The sequence below is a fragment of the Corapipo altera genome, unplaced genomic scaffold (assembly GCF_003945725.1).
Source record: "Corapipo altera isolate COAL_440 unplaced genomic scaffold, ASM394572v1 2b, whole genome shotgun sequence".
NCBI lineage: Eukaryota > Metazoa > Chordata > Aves > Passeriformes > Pipridae > Corapipo > Corapipo altera.
The window spans coordinates 8,502,937-8,525,759 of NW_020884874.1; the positions used below are offsets into that span (position 1 = coordinate 8,502,937).

The 22,823-nt window shown below is 43.5% G+C and overlaps 1 protein-coding gene across 1 annotated transcript in view; it reads left to right on the forward strand.

The window, feature by feature from the left end:
* FOXO3 (forkhead box O3) overlaps positions 1–22,517 on the forward strand; it is an 89,164-nt gene extending 66,647 nt beyond the window's left edge. Inside the window, exons 2-3 of the mRNA XM_027634279.1 lie at positions 5,736–7,170; positions 18,422–22,517. Coding sequence (XP_027490080.1) covers positions 5,736–7,136 — 1,401 coding nt within the window. The 3' untranslated portion in view covers positions 7,137–7,170; positions 18,422–22,517. The remainder of the gene's footprint in view (positions 1–5,735; positions 7,171–18,421) is intronic.
* Positions 22,518–22,823: the final 306 nt, after the last annotated feature.

Here is a 22,823-nt window from a genome sequence, read left to right on the forward strand (position 1 = left end):
ACTTGCCTAGGCTTGCCAATCCCTTTCACCAGGAATTTCTACATACATGCACACAATTGGTAACTTTAATTATTTATAATTTTGAAGCCACTGCATCTGTTTTCTTGTTTACTTGTAGTTGAATCTCCTTGAGGACTTTAAAGCAAACAAAATGTAAGACATGTAAAATGTGATTGTCCCGCTCTGCTCGGCAGTGGTGCTGCCTCACCTTGAATATTGTGTGCAGTTTTGGGCTCCACAATATAAGAAAGATATTAAGCTGTTAGAGAGCATCCAAAGGAGGACAACAAAGATGGTGAAGGGCCTTGAGGGGAAGCCATATGAGGAGCGGCTGAGGTCACTTGGTCTGTTCAGCCTGGAGAAGAGGAGACTGAGACCTCATTGTTGTCTTCAACATCTTCATGAGGGGAAGTGGAGGGACAGATACTGATCTCTTCTCTGTGGTGACCAGTGACAGGAAATGGCATGAAGCTGAGTCAGGGAGGTTTAGGTTGGATGTCAAGAAAAAGTTTTTCAGCCAGAGGGTGGTTGAGCACTGGAACAGATTCCCTAGGGAAGCGGTCACAGCACCAAGCCTTTCTTAGTTCAAGAAGGATTTGGATAACCTTCTCAGGCATACAGTGTGATTCTTGGGGTGTCCTGTGCAGGGCCAGGAGTTTGACTTGATGATCCTGATGGATCGCTTCCAACTCAGCATATTCTTGGAATCTACAAAAACTGGTTTGAAGCAAGTTTTGAGTTACTTCTGAAGAAGGCACAGACATTGGTATGGACAGGTGGGCAAAATATGTTGAATTATTCACAAACTCCAGTTTCAACAACAAACGAATGCAAAAAAGAAGTTGTTTGTTTCATTTTGCTTTTCTTAAAGAAATAATTTTTGGCGGAATTCATCTGTAAGGGTGTTCGTCCCAAAGGAGATTTGCGTGACAACATTTTCAGGAAGCTGGAAACTGAAATTCAAGTGAGCAAGCAGAGCCATGGAGAAGACAGACTCCCTCTGGTCAGCTAGAGTCTGATAAGCTGGAGTTATTTTCATGGCTTCTTTTCAGTGGTATTAGATCTGATGCCTTTCTCTACTGTGTGGCTGCCAGAAAATTTCATATGGGGAAATTAAAAACACTAAATATGTTAATACAGTATAAAATAAAGTCTGATTCTCCCAAGTGAGCATTATTAGCATTTATGGATCTGCAAATAGTGTTCGTTTTTCTCCCACCATGTCCTAGTATCCCACTTGTTAAAGAACTGCTTTTGATTTGTAACCCTAAATTTACAGTTTAGGAGCCCATATCTGAAATAACAAATTTGCCACTAACTACAAAACACTGAAAGAAAAACAGACCAGTGTGTAACTTGGACTCAGCAGCCACCAGCTGCACCTCATCTTGCTAGTCTTTAGTTGGCTTTTTTTATACAAAAAAAAAAAAAAAAGGGCGGGGACTTCTAAGAGTCAAGTTACACAACTCTCATTTTATTTTTAAAGTGAGTAGATTCCTTGTTGCGTTGTTGAGGATGATAAATTGATACCACATGTTGCTTCCAGACAAAAAGGACTCTGTACTGCAGTGGAAGCACTTGCAGCTGGTGTCTGAGTTAGTGGATGGACTCCACAAGGTAAACATGGCTTGGAAGAGGCTGGAACAGGCACAGAGAGGGGGAATTTTCTCCATTTTAAAGGCTCAAGCATTTGCTGCTGTTGCCTGACCGGGTCTGAGTGTTGAAATAACATGCAGTCCCAGCCTCCCTGGGAGACTGGTTCAGTTGTTTGTATCAAATGAAGGATACAGCACTTTGGAAATGTTTTGAGTGTCCTCTCTGTCAGCTTACCCATTTGTAGTCTTACCAAAATATCGAGAGAGACACATGGTAGGACATGTGTCTCTGGGGGGGTTTTTGGTAGCAAAATGTGGCTGAATCCCTTGAGGAGTATTAACTGAATAAAATGCGGTGCAGTGGATCAACATTTATTAAAGCTGAGATCAGCCTAAGCCAAGGTAGGACAGGAGCCCCACTTGCCTGTGGCACTGCACCACCCTCTGCTCGCACCAGTTTCGCTCTACCTCATGTGTGTTCCTTCGCCCTGCAACTTCCTTGTCTCCATGGACAGTCCCTCTTCCCTGCAGGACCACTTTTGAAGGGGACTGGGACCCAGCTGTTTGGCCTCAGGGCAGTATATGATGCTCTTGATGTTATCTGCAGGAACCTCAGTCTTCTGGCTCTTAGCAGAGCGAATGGCATTCTTCAAGACCAGTATAAATAGTAACACTAATAGAGGGAGGAGCTCATCATATTTCTTTTCAGCTCTGCTTATGTACAGTCCATATGTTGTACCCATCGGTGGTATCTGAGCTGTCTGCAGCCTGGCTAGCATCTATCCCATACATATGGTCTCCAGGACAGATGATGGAAGTTCCTTTATAGATCTTTTAAAGTTTCTCATTGCATTTTGGCATGGAAAAATGTGTTATGCTTCCATCATCGTGGCCTAATTCATCTCCCACATAACTCAAAGACATATCCCTATTATTTTCATCAGCAGTGGCTTCAAATGATGAACTGTATTTTCTTTGCTTCCTCACCTCCTTTGTGGTTTGTTGCATGGTCATATAATAGTAGTGCACATGGTTGTGAGCAGTGATTGTCCCAAGATATTTTCCTATAATTTAAGCAGATAGGAATATTTTTTGACAGCTCAGAAAACAGGTAGAAAATAAGGTTATTTCCATCCAGATTGCAGCCTGGTAGCACAGTGCAACAGCCTTTACTGATGTGAGTTGTCAATCCCTGTGGCTTCTGTAGCAAAACTTGCATGTGAACGGATAATAGGATCCAGCCTTAATTTGATTTGGCAGAGCATCCAACAGAAGGAAAAACCAAGAAACTCAGATACTGTTGCTGAAGAGGTTAGCGGGGGAGGCTACGTGAAAGAAGTGGGTTCTAAGGCAGTGTTTGAGCAGAGGGTGGATATGGGGTACACAAAAATAAATTGGCCCATAATTATGCTTAAGAAAACAATCTTCCTACAGAAGAAAAGCAAAGAAAAACAGAAGCAGGAGTGTAAGTGGCATAGTGCTTAATGTAAAGGAAAACAAACTGCTTGGATTTTTTATAACCACCAATTTTCAATGCAAAAGGATTATTACATTCTTTTATTACTTGTGGAAAACCAACACTGAGCAAAAAGATATAATAATAAGAAAATTACACATGTGCACATACGTATCCACACATGCAGGAGTCCTCATCCTGAGAGGTGCCTCAGTCTCACAGTTTTACAGTTTAGGATTTTTCATGGTTTTAGGCCAAATAGTTTCATACTATGGATACCACCGTCAGAAATAAGCTCTTTTATGAGAATACTACAGGCTGAAAACTGTTAGCTGCTGGCATTTTGGCTGAATATTTTTATATCTGAAGCTGTGTGCGGCACACTGTGTACGCCACCTTGGGTGTTTCTTTTCTGTGTTTTCTAAGATTTATTTTTCATTAGCAAGAGTCACGATGCTGTGAATTCTTATACCCAGCATTTTTAGGTGGGGAACAGCATGGTTTATATTGTTCTTATATGGCTCAGTGTGGTGGTCTAGCTCTGATTGTCCTCATCCTGCTGGCAGCTCTTTCTGAGAAGAGATCCTCACGCAGATGTTTTCACATGTGTTTGTCCATGAAAGTTACAGGGAATGGATGTGAGAGCTACCTGCATTGATGCAGTCCAAGCTGGAATATCAACAAAGGCTATTTAAAAAAAAGAAACAAAACCAAAAACAGTTCTTCAACCAGTTTTACAGGGAGAAACCTGAGGAAGTAAGCAATGGTGCCTAGTTATTAGAAGTCAGACTGTTGCCAGACTCAAAATATAGTTAAAATGTCATCAGTTAAACAATAAAAAGCTCTTTCCTTCTTTAGACTGAAGAGCTATTATGGTGTGACTCAATCCACCATATTCTGATGGGATGATAGTACCGCAGAAATGGACAAGTTTATAGCTGAGGCACTGACCCAAACTTCTCTTGAGCATGTCAGCAGAGTCTGATCTGCTGCTTTGTGTAAATTGTTTAAAACATAACAGTTGCTGTTTTGAACCATAGTCCATATGATTTCTCTTTTCATTAAGTGATAATCACAACCACGTCTGCTGTCTGCATGTGAGAAGAACTTCAGACGTGTTTTGCATTTCGCACTCTGACAAAAACCACAACACTCAACAGTGGGGAAAAAAAAGGCATTTTGTACTGAAAAGAATTATTTTTAAAAATGCTAGGCTGTGTTTCTGTGTACATCAAATATATCTCCAGTTTACTTATGTCAAGCATCCATTTATCCTAAGGATGCAAATGTTGAAGCACTTGTGAATGATTCGTTGATTGATTCATTCTTTGCCCATTTAAATCTGGAATTTCTTCGGTGTTTTGTAAATGAAGGACACTTTTCCTGGATAGTTTGATGATGCTATGGTCCTGTTTGTGTTTTTAAAGAATGTTGATAGGACAAATGTGATTTTATCCTTTTCATAGGTATAGCTGGTAATTGCCCAAATTTAACAAAAAAGAGCTCTGCAGCTCTTTAAACTTGGAGGAATAGCACAAGGCATTTTTCAAAGGAATGTGGGATAGCTCCAAAAATCTTTTTACTTCCTCATTGGAAAAAAGGTTTGTTTACCAAAACTGAAGCATTCACACTAACAAATACTATTTGCTTTCCCTTTCTTTGATCCATATTTTAAGCACAAGATCAGCAGGATGTGTGAAGTGGGATTTTCAGTTATTTTGGTTTAAATCTGGTGCCATTTTACTAGGGGTACTGTGGACTGGTTTTCTCACCTTTCTCATTCTGAGGTGATTATCATTGGTTTGAGGCAATGTGGTTTTTGAATGGTAGATGTTACTGACTAGTGCAAGCAGGTAGAATGCAAGAGCAGACTGTGTGCAGGCTCCTCGGAGAGTACTGTATTTTGTAGCATCCTGTACAGCATGGAATATCTGACTGTGTACAGCAGCTTTATACAACTCTGTATCCAGCAGCTTACAGGAACAGGGATATCATTGCATACTGTGTCACATCATGTTTTGAAGACTGTGAGGATACTATAGTGAGGGGACAGCTGGCCAGCTACTGAAGCACGGGCGTAATTCTGGTGCCTCTAATCAAGAGACAAAGTATATCTTAGTCATCACAGAGTGCCTGTGGGAGAGGAGCAACAGCACTTGCAGTTTACTCAAGAATTATTATAACAAGTATACAGCACATGTGCCCATGAAGAATTAAAAAGACATTTGCAGAGGCTGTGATGAGTGTGACTACCCCTCCAGCCAGATTTTTGCTGTTCCTTTTCAGTTTTTATTTCAAGGAACTTATGGCAAGATAACTGATAGCATAGAAGTTTGTCCTGAGTCAAAAGCAAGGGAGAAACATCTAGCTCTGTGCTGGCAAGAATAGAGCTGTGTCACACTCTTTTCCTTAGGATGCAGCTTTTAGGGGTGTAGAGGTGGGCACCAGGAATGCACAGCTAGTTCAAGCTCGGGGAGTGCTTTACGGCAGCATGCTGGCATGCCACAGTCACACTCCAGTCCTCCTGTATGCAGCACTCTAGAAGTCCATGGAGATATCCAGAAGGGTCCAATGCCTTCATTCATGTTGCTTTTTTCATGGGATGTTGGTTTAATGATTGAGGTTTGAGTCATAAAAGAAGTGGGGTGCTGGTCTTGATGTTTTGTTTTGTTCCTTTCCTGCAGAATTCGATCCGGCACAACTTGTCACTCCACAGCCGATTCGTCAGGGTGCAGAATGAAGGCACTGGGAAAAGCTCTTGGTGGATGATCAATCCAGATGGTGGAAAAGGTGGCAAGGCACCCCGGAGACGTGCTGTGTCCATGGACAACAGCAACAAGTACACCAAGAGCAGAGGGCGGGCGGCTAAGAAAAAGGCAGCCCTGCAGACTGCCCAGGAAACAAGTGAGGACAGCCCTTCTCAGCTCTCCAAGTGGCCAGGGAGTCCCACATCCCGCAGCAGTGACGAGCTGGATGCATGGACAGATTTTCGCTCCCGTACAAATTCAAATGCCAGTACGATCAGCGGCCGCTTGTCACCAATTTTGGCAAGCACTGAACTAGATGATGTTCAAGATGACGATGCTCCACTTTCTCCCATGCTGTACAGTAGTCCATCGAGCTTGTCCCCATCGGTAAACAAACCATGTACTGTGGAGTTGCCTAGGTTGACTGATATGGCTGGGACAATGAACTTGAATGATGGACTGACAGATAACCTCATGGATGATCTCTTGGACAATATAACACTCCCTCCCTCCCAGCAGTCACCCACTGGAGGGATAATGCAGAGAAGCTCCAGTTTTCCTTATGGTTCCAAAGGTTCAGGGCTGGGTTCCCCATCAAGTAGTTTCAACAACGCTGTGTTCGGGCCATCGTCCCTGAATTCCCTCCGCCAGTCGCCCATGCAGACAATTCAGGAGAACAAGCAGGCCACCTTCTCTTCCATTTCTCATTACAACAACCAGACGCTGCAGGATCTTCTTGCCTCTGATGCACTTAGTCACAGCGATGTCATGATGACACAGTCTGACCCACTCATGTCACAAGCCAGCACAGCTGTGTCTGCCCAGAATTCCCGCAGAAATATAATGCTCCGCAACGACCCTATGATGTCGTTTGCTGCACAGTCCAGCCAGGGTGGTCTGGTCAATCAGAACCTGTCACATCACCAGCACCAGTCCCACAACTCCTCTCTTAGTGGCAGCCGTGCCTTGTCCAATTCCATCAGTAACATAGGCTTAAGTGACTCCAGCAGCTTGGGATCCACCAAACATCAGCAGTCACCTGTCAATCAGTCTATGCAAACACTTTCTGACCCGCTGTCAGGCTCCTCTTTGTACTCTTCTAGTGTGAACCTCCCGGTCATGGGACATGAGAAATTCCCAAGTGACTTGGACTTGGATATTTTCAATGGGAGCCTGGAGTGTGACATGGAGTCCATTATCCGCAGTGAACTCATGGATGCCGATGGGCTGGATTTTAACTTTGATTCCCTCATCTCAGCTCAGAATGTTGTCAGTCTGAATGTGGGGAACTTCACTGGTGCTAAACAGGCTTCATCACAGAGTTGGGTGCCAGGCTGAAGGATCTTTGAGAGCAGGGAAAATGGGCAAACAGGTCAGTGCCCCATAGATGTGGTAAAGTAATTGGTTCCTTAGTTTTATTGGAGTTTGCACAAAACCCTTAATAGTTAGTGCACACTAATAATATTAATTTGGCCTGTGATGGCTTGCTCTGTGTTTGTATGCAACAGGCACGACCAAGAAACGTGGAGATGTGGAGGGAAACGAGGCTAAGCTATAAAAGCTGTTCAACTGCAACACTGTCAGGATGCATCTGATGCTTAGCGTCCTTCTTAATTTAGGCATGAGAAATGTTAATGACAAATCAGACAAACCAAGGTGGAATATTTGTGGGTTTTAGGAATCACAGAGCTCTAACTCATCTTCTTTGAAGTCGCAACAGATGGATTCTTTCTTGCAGCCAATGCCAGATGTAGCCAAGCTGTGTTACACAGGGATGGGGCGAGGGGCTCTGCAGTCAGTCCAACAGCGTTGCTGCAGGGGAGGAAGATGAGTGTCTTTGCAAGATCAGTGTACTCACTGCAGATTGGGTGTGTGGGACAGATCTAGACAGAATCAGAGTTGTACTGCTGCTGTGGTAGAGCAACGCTAGCAAAGTTGTTTGTTTCTTTGTTTGTTTAAATTGTACTTCTTGGGGGAAAAAAAAAAGGTAGCAAATGGAGGAATTATATGTTGGAATAGCAAAGGTGAGATCCTGGTCTCAGGAATGTCCTGGGTTTAATGTTTTAAGTAAGCAAAAATTGTTGCACTTCTTCCCCACTGAGGGGGGTAGATGTAATTTTCTTTTGGACTCCAGCAAGAGAATATCTGTAGGTTTGGGTTCTGGCATAGATGCTTTTTAAATGTTAGCCTCCTCAGATTAACTTTTTTTCCAGATTGATCCATTCTTTTCCATTGCTTATTTTCCACAACTGGGGGCATCTGAACTTGTAAACATTGTTTCTGTCATCCTTCTATGATTCTACAGGCTCCTGCCCATATCTCTGCCTGCTCACATGTACATAGTTCGTGACTCATAGGACAGGTGCCACACAAAGTGCCCTTTCTCCTTTATTTATTAGTATAAGGGAGTAGATATCAAAATACAGTAGGATAAAAGGTTAGCTATAAATTATTGAAAGTGTTCTATTAACTTCAAAATAGTATGTAGGGTATCTCAGTGGTGAAGTTATACAAGGCATTCATTCAGTTTGCAGCTTACTTCCAGCTTTCTTATTTTCCAGATGAAGGATGGAAAGAAGGAGTTGGTGTCATTTGACTTTACAATGCATAATTTGCCCCTTTCATCTTTAATTGTGTTTTTGGGCACTGTTTCACAGTTAGATGTTCAAGGGGAAGCTTTGTGGTAGGTGAGCAGCAGTGGTGAACCTCCTGAATGCTTTCCTGTTTCCTGTGTGTACGGAGGACCTCAGGAGACATGTACTGTGATCTGCTGTCTGTGAGGGAGAACAAGACTGCTCAGGCATTCTATATTCAGTCAATCTGCAAAGTTGCTGTGCTCTGATGGAGTGGTTGGTTTGCACAGTCCTTTCTGTTTCAGTAGAAGGATTTCCTCTGGTTCTTGCACATCTCACTCAAAGTGAGAGTGTTGCAGTGCACGGCCAGGAGACAGGCTGTGGAGATGGACTGTAGAGGACACCATGTCCTGCTGACCCTGTGTGAGATGGCAACTTGGCAAGTCAAGGGCCACAGCTGAATTTTGGGTTTTCTTTAGTTCCAGTGATGGAGAATTTAGGAAAGGAAAGGGAGAAAAAGAGAATTGTCTTGAGAACCAGGATGCAAAAATTTGCAGAAAGTCATGCTTTCTGACCAGTTCTCTCTTCCTCTATTTGGATTTAAAAACCTTCTTTGCATGATGTAAAAAAAAAAGGCCCTAGGAACTTTATTGCTATGAAACATCCAGCAGTACAATCTGTCAAATGGGGCCTGAAAAATAGATGTTATTGACAGTTTTGCTTGACACAGACAAGTAGGGCAGCCTCCTGCTTCCATAGCTTCATTTGCTATGTGTAGGTAGAAGCCGCCGCAGGGAGACTTGCCTAGGCAGCACAGAGACACACCAGCCCACCTCCTCACTGATGCTCACTGCTGCCTCTTCACCCCGGCCTCTGGCAGTCACAGAAAGCATAGCTGCCGTGATCCTTTTCAGGCTACTCCCTCCGAATAAAGGAACTGACACATCTGTGTGAGCCGAGTCTCATTGCAGAGGACAGATTTATTAACGAGACAGCTCTCCTCAGTGGATTACTGTCCAGTCATCTGTGGAAGCCTTTCTCCCTCTCTCTGACAAGTGGACCGGCTGCTGTGGGGTGCCTCTGGTATCAGGTGCAAGCGCAGATGATTTCTGCTGAGCTGGTTCATCATGCACCCTTCCTCATCTGTTAAGCAGCACTGTTTGAGAGTATCCCTCCCTACGAGCATCTCATATTTTGATAGGGACTCCTTGCATGACATCAGATGCAATCATTCTGAACTGCTCTTCTCCGTTACTTTCTCCGCTGTAGCAGTGGGAACCCCTGAATTAAAATCTTCTCTCAGCAATGTTCATGACCCCAGTAATGAATCTTACAGGCTCCGAAGACTGGGGAATGCTTTCAGCAAAACAGCCTGATGATTGCTCATATTAAATCCGTTTCAAAAGGGCAGCCAGGTGTGTTTTACAGGCAGGCAGAAGCAGTTACAATAGGTTATTGGCATACCTGAGAATAGTGAGTGCTGTGTCTTCTATGAAAAATAAGAGAAACGTTGGAGTAAGTTTTCAGGAAGAAAAGAAAGAAGGCAAATACATAGGTATTTAATTTATACATACTGTAGGTATAGGGGGAGGTTTACTTTGGAAGAAAATCAACTACAATTTCTTCATTGGGGAATTAAAAAAGCCCTGCAGGAGATGCCACCATTGCAAGTTAGTGTCTTTGCACATTTGCTGTACACAAGCCCATGCGTGGTCTCTGGAGAGAGCCCCACCCAATCCCACCATGCTGGCCTGTGCCTGTAAGGCTGGCCATGCCCAGCCTTTCAGAGGGCTCTCATTGAGGCATATAAATGAATTTGGGTTTGTTTTGGGTTTTTTCTCTTATAAGAAGAAAAAGAAAAAATCAGTATGTTTTTCTCTTGCTTTATGCACTCAGCCATAATTTTCTCCTCTTACACTGCCTGGGGCCTCTGTTCCTCTATCTCTACCTGCTTCTCAAGAGCACTGGATAATGCCCTCTGCCCACTCAGATAATCATCACCTAGGTATTTCAGCTTGTTTATCAATAAATAAAGACATCACTATTCCCTCACCTGTCTCTAGAATACCTTTTATTTTGAAACTATTGGGTCTTCTCCTAGTCTGGGGTTCTCACAACTCTGTACTTTGCTCTGGGGTCCTTCTCAGCTGACAAGTCCAAAAGGACTTGGTTTTTTCCAAAGAGTAGTCCCAACAGAATATCAGGGGAGACTATTCAGGACATTTGCTACTGCCTGGAAGGACAGAAGCTGGTGAACAATTACCACTTGGGCAAACATTTTGTCCAGCATTAAAACCCATCCAAGAAGTTGTTTACCTGGATTGTTTCAGTGATCCAGTTTATGGTGGCACCATGCAGAATGCCATCAATGCTGGCAGGGTTGGGCATGGGTGGAGAATGGCTTGGCACAAGCAGGGCAGGAACTTCTTGAGCTGGTGTCACCATCTGAAAAACTCATCTAAGCTACATCTGAGAGAGATTTCAAGTGCCATTTAGCAGGATGCCTCTGGGCTCTGTAACAGAGCTGTGCTGGAGTCACGTTGACTTGTTTGAAAATTACATGTAAAATACTTGACAGATCAGTTAAAGTCACTCATTTTCCCCTAGTATCATATGGGTCCCATGTCATCTTACTGCAGCAGTAGAGTGCTGCAAATAGCAACATCATGTAACGTTCACACAATTTGATGATTAACATCTCTGATTAAAAAAAATCTTAGGAAACCTAGCAAAATGCCTGTTGGTATTTCATTAGTCTATATCAGATTGAACTACTTGCCAATTTGTTAATTGGTGTTCAACCTGTTTCTGGGTACAATTCATACCAAAGATGAATAGGTCTGAGGATGACTTAGTATTTACAACACCATCTTAAAAGTGAAAATAGTTAGTCAAAGATCTCCATTTTGATGGAGTTTTGAATCAGAGAGTTCTGTACAATATGCCACAAAAAAGATGATTTTTGTTTTCTACCAGAAGTCCTATGCCCATGAAAGCTTTAATGCAGAAATCAGAATTGGTGGATGACTTGCCTGAGGACACTGACTGCCTCAGGACCATACTTGCCACTCTTACTATCAAAAATAAGGTCTTTAGGGGTGGGGCTGACAGGTTTCTTACACAGACCCAAGTTGGGGCTGGCTGCCTGTAAAATATCTAAAGGAAATTCAAGAGCAGGAAATTCTTCTGCTCCATTTCTAATGGGTTAGTGGTTAAAGTGGTGGTTCTTGTAACATTTAAGTGTTGTTTCTACCAGTGCAAGTTTTGAAAGGTGGTTTTGTGACTAGCTGAACACCACACATGCCAAGTTTGGTCTTTGAACAAAAATATCTATGTAGAAAATGTGTTTTGTGAGGAACGGGGATTCCTTTCACTCCAAGGAGGGCCTGCCCTGAGCAGGCTTCTCGGTCACCAAGCACACATCAGTGGCAGAGGACCAAACTCCATGCTCGTGGCTGCTGGGGAAGAGGAGAAGGGAAAGCGAGGCAAACCCCACTGGGGCTGCCTCCCGTGCAGGCCCACCGAAGCCCTTCGAAGCCCCTTGCACGCAGAGGCCAGTCCTGTGCTTGCAGGGATGATGTGGCTTTTGCTGTGTGAAGGCAGCAGGAGCTGACACAATGAATTGCTCACTCGTTCTGGGAGTAGAGCTTTTTGGGTTTGGTAGTTTTTTAGTCTGGGTTTATGTTTGGGGGTTTTATTAACCCAGGACAAAGGTCTGTAAAAGCCAGGATTGCCTCCACAAGTTTGTGTTGTGATTGTACAGCAGCTGAAGCCAGGACAGTGGTCTGATCCTGTGGTTTGGGTGTTCTTCTGTTGGTGTTTTATATAGATGTATTTTTTAGTACCTCATGCTTTGTCATGTGATTCAGCAGCAATAATTAGGCAGAAACTTGCTGTCCCTGCAGATGCCAAGATTACAGGATGACATACTCTCACCAGATGACAGCACAAACTGATATTTTTAGAACAGCCTGCATCAACTGGTCTCCCCAGTGCTTTCCTCCTTGGATCAGCAGTGCGCAGATTTTATTACAGAATGAGTCTTTGCAAATTGTCTTTCTCACGTGAAGGAGCCATAATGATTGTTTAGAGCTGCAGATCAGTGTTGGTCCCCAGATATGCTGTTGCCTGATAGCTGGGCTGGTTACAGGTGGTTTTTCTTTTTTTCTTTCCTTCTTCTGAGCCAGATTTTTAAATAGCCCCCATGATACCATATTTTCTTGAAGAAGTGCGTAATGAGAGATCCTTTTTAGAAGCATAGCGTCAGGCAGCTGAGGAAAGGTTGAGATCTTTTTTTCATAGCAATTCGGCACTCAGCCAAGGTGATGAACTGACAGCCAGAGAGGTTTGAGTCTTGTGTTGGTGACAGCCAAAAAGCACAGGTATAGTGTGGGTGGCAGGAGCACACGTATTTTAGTAGTATCGTACATTAATAGCAAGGCTTTCTGTCCTGGCCTGGGGAGGGAGGGTGAAGGAAGGATGCTCATGCAATGCCAGCCTCAGCTCCTGGTGCCTATGGTGAAGAACCTCCGGCAAGATGTTCCCATCAGCATGGTCCCTAACTGAGTCCCTGATGGTGTGGGAGACCCTGACCCTGTTAAATCAGGTACCTGTGGCAGAGTGGCGATAATGCTCTGCTCTGGTCCAGTCTTCGGGGGCTGTTTAATCAGCTTTTCCACTCAGATTACCACACAGGGTGGCAGTTGTTGGAGTCTGGCAGAGTGGACATCTGCTGAGCAGTAATCGGACAGAGACACAGCTCGGCTAACGGAAGCTGCTGTGCAGCCACGGTTGTCTGCCATTACTCCAGGAAAAAAGCCACTTTTCCCAGATGATGCTGTGGAGGATGGCTTGAGTTTACGCACCATTACAGCTGAGCTGAATATCTTGCCCATTGTTTTTCCCTTATGCTGCCTGCTTCTCCTGGCTTTTATAGGTAATTCATTTCCTACAAATGTAGATAAAATCTAGTTCTGAGGAAGGACCTTCTCTCTCTTGCCTTTTTTACCACTTGTAAGTCATGATAGTCCTGCCTTAAGTCAACATGGTGGAAATCCTCTGGTGTGAGCATTATTGGCCTGACATTTTCAATTTACTGCAGAGGAAAATGAGAAGACTCCATAGCAGGGAAGATGTTTTTAAAATAGGCTTGGCACCTGGCAAAGAAAAAGAAACTCTCTGTGAGGACGTTCAGACTAATGGATACATAGCATGTTTCCATAGTACTGTAAACCCATAATTCAGGATATTTCCAGCGATGCAGGTACCTTTTACTCTAAAATGTGACTCTCATTCTTCAGATTCAAAAGTGCAAGCAAAATCCTTCTCTGGTCTTGCACAGGTGCAGTAGTTACACATCCTTTCATGATATGCAGTAGTCATCTCCTTCCCAGTGTTCCCAAGTGTCTAAAGAAAGCACCGTTATTCCAGCTGATGGGCTTTAACAGAAGATGTATTTTGCAAGCATTTTTGGCCTTCTTCCTCTAGTCCAGCAACATCCTGCCTAAAATGTGCTGTGTTGAACACCCAGGCTGATGTTCTCAGTCAATGGCAGTGTCACCCATAACTGGCAGGATTTCTACCCCACTTCTCAGGCTCCTGAACAAAAGGCAGGAGATAAAACCTACCAAAAGGTTATCAAGTAAGAAGCCTGATGACCTTATGGAGAGAAGTAGTCCTGTGTCTAAACTCTTCTGTGTTGGCCAGGGCAGAGGATTGAACCCAGCCCGATGTAATGGTTCTCAACAGCAATTGGGTATCAGCAGTGCTTGTGCTCGGTGTTTCCTTTTCAAGTGTAAAATGGGTAGAAGGGACCTTACCCACCTTTGAGGGTAAAATGAACTGCCCAGAGGAGTAGTGGACTCTCCCATACTGGAAATATTTCATACTGGACTCTCCCATACTGGAAATTTTTCATACTTGACAGGGTCCTGAATAACCTAACCTGAGGCCTTGCCTCTTCAACAGAAAGTTGGACCAGATGATGCTGAGTCCTTTCCAGCCTTGTCTTTTCTACTAGACACTTATGGTTTATGTGCCTATGTGACTACCAGCACAGCAACACTTTAGCTCCAATTAAGTCCTAGTTCTGCACTGACGTTCTTCCTCTTTCCATTCTTCTCCCTCACTCTCTGCCCCCAATTCTGAGCTGGAAAAGATCTATTTTTACAAGTAGAACTTAAAGAGAAAATGTGAAGTTGCGACTGCCTGAAAGCTCAGGAAATAAAGCACATTAAGTTGCCAGTTCTTTTTCTGTCCTTTGGCTTCATCCCCTGACCTCAGTGTTGTCTCTCAGCAAAGAGCTATCCTAGTGCCGTATGTGCTAAGCCTGTAGGGTGTCACTGTGGCATACCTCCTGTGGCATCAGGATTCCTAATTTTTATTGTGCTTAAACAAAAGACCCTCATGCTGCAGTTTTGTCACTATAGAAGGACTGGCCAAGTAGTTATCATCCTCACTTGTTTCTAAACAAATACTATGTATTTTTCAGTCTTGAGCTGTGAAACCTCAGGCAGAATATTAACTGGTAACCACACATAGTCAAGTCTTGCTTTTTGAACCTCCCCCCATTTTGGAGTAGAAGCTCTACTGCTGGAGGCGATGACAAATTGAAGGGCAGAGGCACCAGAACGAATGCACATCTGTCACTGAAGAACACAAGTTTCCTTGAAAATGTTTGCATCCCAAGTGTCTGGACAGTAAAAGTAGTTACTGGGATTTCCTATCCCTGGAGAGTCATTGCAAAGTGGTACTCAGGGAAAACACTTGTTTTACAGATCTCTAAATGGTAATATTTTTCAAGATACAATCCACTCAACAAGCCTTCCAGCCAAATCAGGAGATCCTTGGTAGGCTGCCATCCGGAGGAGCTGTGTGTTGGTAGTGTAGTTTCTCATATCAAAATTATGTAAAGGAGCACATAACTTTTAGCAGAAAACTGCATGTGCTGATTGTTACAGTAGCTGTTTGTTACATTAGCCCACTGATAAACCAGGGCACGTTATCTGCGCCTCGCTCTGGGTAGCATCAATGCATCACCTTTCTGAAATTTCTGAAGAAATTTCCGGTGCTACATAATTGGCACCATTGGGAATCAAAGGAGAAAGCAAAAGGCAGCAAATGATCCTTCAGTGCCGCTCTGATGGTGCACAAGCTGGCATGGGGCTTGGTAGACGGCCGTCCAGTTAAGTGGTGAAGTGATGTGAGGCAGAGGCGAGGAAATGTTGCTGGAGGGAAATCACAACCAACAGCTTGGCCACAGAGTAAAGTGAGAGTAGCATTTGTAACCGGTCGGTAGCAAGGGTAGAGAATGGGAAAGCAGAGAAGAGGACAGAAGAAAGGGACGTCTCATCTCCTACAATCCTCATCTCCTAACTGTTTGCAAGCAATTATGCAAACCTTTTAGCAGGGCCTGTTGTAATAGGACAAGGAGTAATGGTTTTAAACTAAGAGAGGGTAGATTTGGATTAGATATAAGGAAGACGTTTTTTACAATAAGGGTGGTAAAACACCAGAAGCGGTTGCCCAGTAAGGTGGTGGATGCCCCATCCCTGGAAATGTTCTGGGCCACATTGGATGAAGCTATGAGCAAACTGATCTAGTTGAAAATGTTCCTGCTCACTGCAGGTGTGTTGGGCTAGATGATCTTTACAGTCCCTTCCAGCCCAAACCACTCTGTAATTCTATGATAAATGGAGATGTAACTGGAACACTTGCTTCCCTGCCTTGATAGTGTTCTCATTGCTACAAAGCAGCAGGCTGCTAACTCAGGGTAAACAGAGCCTTTTTGTGGTGAGACAGAAAGAAAGAGTCTGTGGGTCTATTACAGACTTTAACAGGGTAATTTGAAGACAGGCAGGTTAAGACTTTGATCTGTTTCTTTTCATTTTTTAATCCATTTGCAAAGTCCATATAAATAGAGCTGTGAAAATGGAACGTGGTTTGGTTTTGCTATGAGCAAATTTTGCCTCAACTGTGCGTCTGTCTCCTAAATGTTGTCACTGTCGAAGGACAGGTGTCCTCAAGAAAAAAATATCAGGCAGTGCCACTTTCACAAATGATGCTCATCTTCATTCATGCTCCAGTTTTTTCTCATCGCTTTTTTTCATAGTACAATATTCCACATAGATTTTTAACGTAAATGTTAAACAGTACTCTGGTACTTCATCAGGAGTTTCTGTACTTGTTTACTTTTAATTAACAACTTTATTCAAAGTCAGCAAGACTTCTCACACATGCCAAAGTTAAGCCCATGCTCAGCATAACTGGTGGATGCATGAGAGGGAGCTGACTTGCTGAGCTACAGCGTTTGGGACCCGAGCCTTGCCTTTGGAGGATGTTTTGCTTTGGAAAGTCACTAATTTCCAACCCCCTCTGGTGCTAAGGCTTTAAGAGGTAGAGAAAAGGACATGCACTTGTTTGAGCTGCATACAAGCCACTAGCCAGGTTTTACTGGGGGCTACCAGGCCTATCTGGGTATCTTCTGCTGACCTTGTTACGGCCATCAGGACACACTTACCAAATGGAGTCGTTGCCGGGCAGTCACATTAACGAACGGCCAGCATTAATTTGCCCTTTGAAAATGAAGAAATCAATATGTTGATCCAGTTGGAAATCCCTTTATTCACAAAACAGTCTACCCCAAACCCCTCCACATAATTAAGGCTAAAGCCAAATTTTGTTTGGGTGAAACATGCAATCTGTCTGCTCCCTAAGCTGTGCTGAATGAAGTTCTCCCCTAATGGCACAGGGAGCAGCTGTCACACTGTTGCTCTAATAACCATGAGCCAAAATGATTAAATTTCCATCAATCATTCAGCATTATCAGAATAGGCCATTTTAATAAAATGTTATCATGGGATCAGTGCCGGGCACCTTAGAAAGGAGACAGTCTTTGAATGATCCTCCTTGCAGGAGATGCCGGTCCAGATTAAACCAGCAGTTCCACCCCATTTTTCATGGGGCTGCCTGATAGCAGGATCTTTTGAGAGCAAAGACATTCCTCCAATCAACTCAATGGCTTTTAGGTTTCAGCCATTGTCCCATTGTTCTTGCACTGTATAAAAAAAAAATCATCAATTGTTCATTTTGGGGAAAATCCTTAACAGGTGATAAGTGGTGTGAGGGGCTAAGCCCTGTTTTCAGAAGCCATTTCAGAGCCAGAAGTTACATGGCAGCATGTCTACCAATTGGGCTTTCTGAAGACATGACAGGATTTCATGGGAACGTTTAAATGACCATACTTTCTGAAAGCCTACTTGATGCCTTCCTATATCTTTAAGCCACCTTTAAAACTCTGTTTCCTTGGTCCCCTTGGTTGAAATGTTCATCTGTTTTCAGTGTTTTACCTACTTACCGTGTCCCTTCATAGTCATCTCCATTCTGGATCCAAGGTATCTCTGCAGTGTCTCTCCCTCTGCAGGGAAGTTTCATGGCTACAGAATAAGATGGACCCTAACCCAGTTTTTAAAGCCAGGTGGACCCTGTCTGTTGATGGTGTATCATGTGAGCAGGAAGATGGAGAACTCCAAAGTCCACACTGAAATTCGTGGTTCCTCACTGCTTCTTTTGAACAGCTTCCTTCGCCCCTCTCCTGCAAGGCTGGCTGTCGATGTCAAACACTGACAGAAGATTTATCCAGCCTTTTGGTGATGCTGAGAAAGGGTGATCATGAAAAATGGAGAAAAGCTGGAGGATCCTTTCATATTTCACCTGCAAATACGCTTAACAAATAGACAATGCACTGGGTTTCTGTAAAACAGATTTGGCCACCATTCTTCTTTGGAGAGAGGGTTTTTTCTTCTCTTTTTTGGAGCAGCTAAACCAACAATAAAACTCTCAAACCTTGGCAAAGGAGAAGCATTTTGAGGCAGGGTCACAGTGCAACATATTCCTTGCTATATGTTTGAAGCTTCTGGGTGCCAACAAATCTAAATTGCTCATCAGTGTAAGCTGTTGTCGGGTTTGTATGTGTGCTTGGTTGCCTTTTTTGTTGTGCTTTTTTCCTGTATGCAGTAGTCTCACTGTCTTCTTTTTCTTTTTCCTCTCCAGGCCCTCAAACTGACACGAGATGTAGAGAGAGAACCCTTTGCCAAATCTGCTGTCAGCAAGTGGACAGTGATACTGTTTACAGCTTACAACCTTTGTGAACCCTGCATTGTTTTCCTAATGAAGCAGACTGTTAATAGGCCCCTTACTGGAGTGAAGATCCTACCTTTTTTTTTTTTACCTTTTTTTTTTCTTCCCCTCCTCTTTTCGTTGGAAATTGAACTCATTCTGAAGTATGCAAAATCTTCCTTTTCTGGGATGGCCAAGCACCTGCTGTGGAGACAATGTTCAGCACCATCCTGTTGAGAACACACTGTGTAGCCTTTTACAGTAGTTACTTGTCAATGAGTATGTGGTGTTTCAATATATTAATGGTTTATGGGATGTTTTAAGTTGGTTTTCTTTTTGGAGGTTTTCCCCATCTGCCCAGCCTCCCCCCTACAACCTCCAGTTTGATTTCCTTAGATTTTTGACCATTTTTGCTTTCTCGCCCTGGGGAATTTGAAGTACTGTGCACACGCAAGGAAATGATCATAACCCAGCACTGCTGAGGTGCCAGGGTTTTCTGAATATAGAGCATATGTTAGACCGATCAACTGGCTGAATTCCAGAGAGAGGGGGTGCGCGTACCCTGTTCACTTGTTGGGTTGGTTTGTTTGTTTCTTTTTTATTCTTTCCTTAAATTTAATGGTACGCCCCTGCCTTCTGTAAGTGTCAAACCAGAGCTGATTGCAAAACAAGGGAAGATAGTGGGTTTGCCTCTTGGTTCATGGGGATGGTCTGACAGCGGGTGCCGTTGCCCTCATGTGCACCAAGGCAGGAGCCTGTGTTCTGCCCAATGGAGCAGGCTCCCCTCCTGCCTTATGTTGGTAAGGCTGCCCCTACTGCCACAGTGAGCTGGTGAGGAGTTGTGGGCTGAGCTGCCAGACCAGGTGAACATAGCCACCTGTAGAGATGCATTTGAAAAAGCAAAAAGTAAAGGAAATGTAGCAGCTGGGCATCGGCAGGTGACTTGCAGTGACAATGCCGGGAGCTGAGGCACAGGTCACTGCAGGATGTGTTACTGCATCAGTGATCCTTTGTTGTTGTTGTTGTTTTAGACATATCCTTGATTATTTTTTCCTTCTCATTATGTATAATCCATTGTGGCAGAAGAAGCAGGAGTGGGAATGGCAAGGTGACAGTATCATACAAATGGCTTTTTCACATGAGCATAGATTGTATCAAGATAAATGACACTGAAAGACAAGGCAGTTTTATATATTTTGCTTCTAAGATTTTCTTTTATAAAATGAATAATAATTAATAATAATAATGAATAAAAGGTATGGTGCTGTATAGATCCTCTCTATAATCTGGAAATTTGATTACTTTTTATTAGTATCTTGGGGGGAAAGGGATACAAAAAAAAGAGGTACATAGGAACTCAATATGAAGAAGTTCTGAACAGGACAGTGTTCATAATTCTCCAAAGTGATATATGAAGTTTTTTTTCTTTGCATAAAAGCATTATGCATATAAATATATAAATATATTTTATTATGTACAGAAATGGATCATTATGCATGGATGTTAGGAAAACAAACTAGCATTTTAACCCAAAGTCTCAGTGCATGAGTTCCCTCTGACACGTGTCCCATGCAATGTGGAGTGACTCCCTCTTGCCACTGCCACCACACATGCACAGCCATGCACAGATGCGTGCATTTGTGGGCCCTTCCTCACTCCTTACTTTCCAGGTCCCTGAGGTGATACAGGTGAAACAACAGCTCCTAGTGTGATGGAAGTTTTGTTTTTGTACCGTAGCCTCCACGCTGTTCTCTCACAAAGAAGCACCTCTTGGTTTCTCCTCCCAGTTATGACTGTGTAGGCTCTGTGCAGTTGTGGTTAGCATAGCCCTGTAGCATATCAACTCTTCCAAGAAGCCAAGGGTTTATCATTTGCCTTTTAAAAAAACTTCTTTTTACACTGAGGTGGTCTGTTTGTCAGCGTGTGGCTTAGTTTATTGCGTTCATTGGAGTTGGCTGGTGCTCATTGCCCATCTCTATCAGAAGCCAGCCTCCCAGGATGCTTGTGTGGCACACCTGGGCACCTTGCTTATTGGAGTCCAGTTGCAAGCACCTTTTACTGAAATTGGGCTAGGGTTTGTCACTGGCCTCCTCTGAGCATGTACCGTTAGCTCTCAGCTTCCCAGTACACCCCAAAATGTGGGTCTATGCTGAAGGACCCCTCTAGTGCTTCTTTCCCTGAGGCTTCTTTGCAGCTGCCACCTTGCGGCTGGACTTGTGCCCTGGCCCCGTGGTTTTGGCCTCTAGCAGAGTTCACTCTGTGACTCCCCATGCTGGGGTGCAGCATTTGATCCCTGCATGATCCCTCTTCAGTAAGACCCGAGGAGCCTGCCCAAAGACCCACCAGCCAGGTCACTGACAGATCCAGTAAGACCTGACTTGATGGTATGGCCAAGGTGACCAAAACTCGTAATTTTTTTTGTCGTGGTACAGATTAAGTTCTTGTCAAAGGCAAGGGAAGGCCTGTTAGCTTAAACAAAGTGTGGGCAACTTCTGCTCTGTTCTGGCAGCCTAGCCTGCTTGAGTTCAAATGAGCTGGCTCCTGCTGTCAGAAATGAGAGGGAAAACTATGGCCTGCTCTGTTCAGAAAATGGAGAAATAACACCTGATTTAGAGACAGCCCATCAATGGCAAAGAAGTTTTTTTAAAAAAGTAACAAAACATTAGCAGCTGAAAGGCTTAACCTACCTCCCAGCAGTGTCAAGGAGAGCATTTCCATTGGTATGGCTGGAACACCTTGAGCCCCTGCTTTGGAGAACATCCCAGCACTTGCTGAAGAGGGTTGGACTTGGCCTTGGTTTGGTTTCTCTTGCTCATTTTTGGGGCCAAAATTTTCGAGTGAAAGTGCCTGGTGTCAGGCACTGAACACTGGGAACTCCAGTGTGGTCACAGAGGTTGAGCTGCTCTGCCCTCATCACTTCTTGAAGGAAGGGGAAGTGACAGGTCCCCCCAGGCCCAGGGGAAAGTCATCCTCCTCTACACCTGCTGAGGTGCCCAGCAAAGGTCCTTCACTCCAGAGGTGCTAAATAAATCTCACTGAATTCAGAGGGCCACTTACTTAGGTGTCAAAATACAGACTTGAATAGCTAATTTTGGGAACCTAAAAATTTGGCCTTTGAGTCTTTGAACATGTTTATGCCTAGAAGTTTTCATTGTGAAATCATGTAAAACAGATAAAGGTCATGGTCACAATTACGTGGTTTGAACACTTGGTCTAAACAAAAGGTCTAAAAAGGTGTTATTTATGCAGTTTCTAGTCACAGATTGGGGCTTGATTTAATGATTTTGTAAAAAAAATTTCTCTTGAGAATAATGGGATCGTTAAACACTGTTTTACTCTAGAAATTGTTGTGCCACCGCTTAAAAAAGTTACCTTTTAGGTTATGTATTTCTCTAAAATTATGTCATTGCTTGGCAATCAGTGTCCTGTAAGTGTTTCTAGTACGCTTCTAGAATTGCCAACAGATGCACAGGGGGACCAGATACATTTCGTTACTATGGGTTGGAAAAAATGGATTGTACATTTGGCTTCACATGTTTAACTTTTTTTTTAAAAAGTTGCATGATTGGAAAAAATATGTATACAGTATCTGTAAAACTGTTTTATCTGTTTCTGTTTCAAGCCATGTAAATTGGAAGAATATTAAATCCACAGCCTTATTGCGCATGGCCGTCTTTACATACTGAAGAGCTGAACAGTTTATACTTTTCATTTGGGCTATCTTGTACTTTCATTTGAAAGCAGACACTCTCACGTTGCAGTCTTACTGAGGATTTTTTATTTAAAAAAGAAAAAAAAAAAAAGAAAAAAGATGCTGCCCTGGAGGAATATATTACCTTACTACTCAGAGGTTGGAAGGAAGTTTGTTTTGGAGCAAAACCTGCCCCTTTCCAAACGAAGTAGAGACGCAGTGCTTACTCCACTTGGTGTTAGTAGATATTGCCTTGTGTATTCCATTTTAAATTGTAATCTAGTTTGTAAAAGAGATGGTGACGCATGTAAATAAAGCATAATGGATCTCTACATTGCACATTTGCCTTCCCTCTGTTTTATTGTGTCATGGACAGACGTGTAAACACAGGACCTGGAGAAGGGGTGATTTCCAAGCAGCAGGTGAGAACAGGTGTGGGGGGGTCTGGAGCTGGGGAGGGGTCCCGATCCTGCATCCGTTAGTATCTGTAAATCCATATTGACGTGGGCCTCTGTGCTTCAACCCTTCAGCCAAGCTAGCATAGTTTTGGTGGTCAAATAACCCCCGGTGGGATCATTTACTGCTGCTAAAAAAATCACAAAGTTCACTTGATTTTGGGGATGGGGGGGTTGTCCCCTGGGGTGG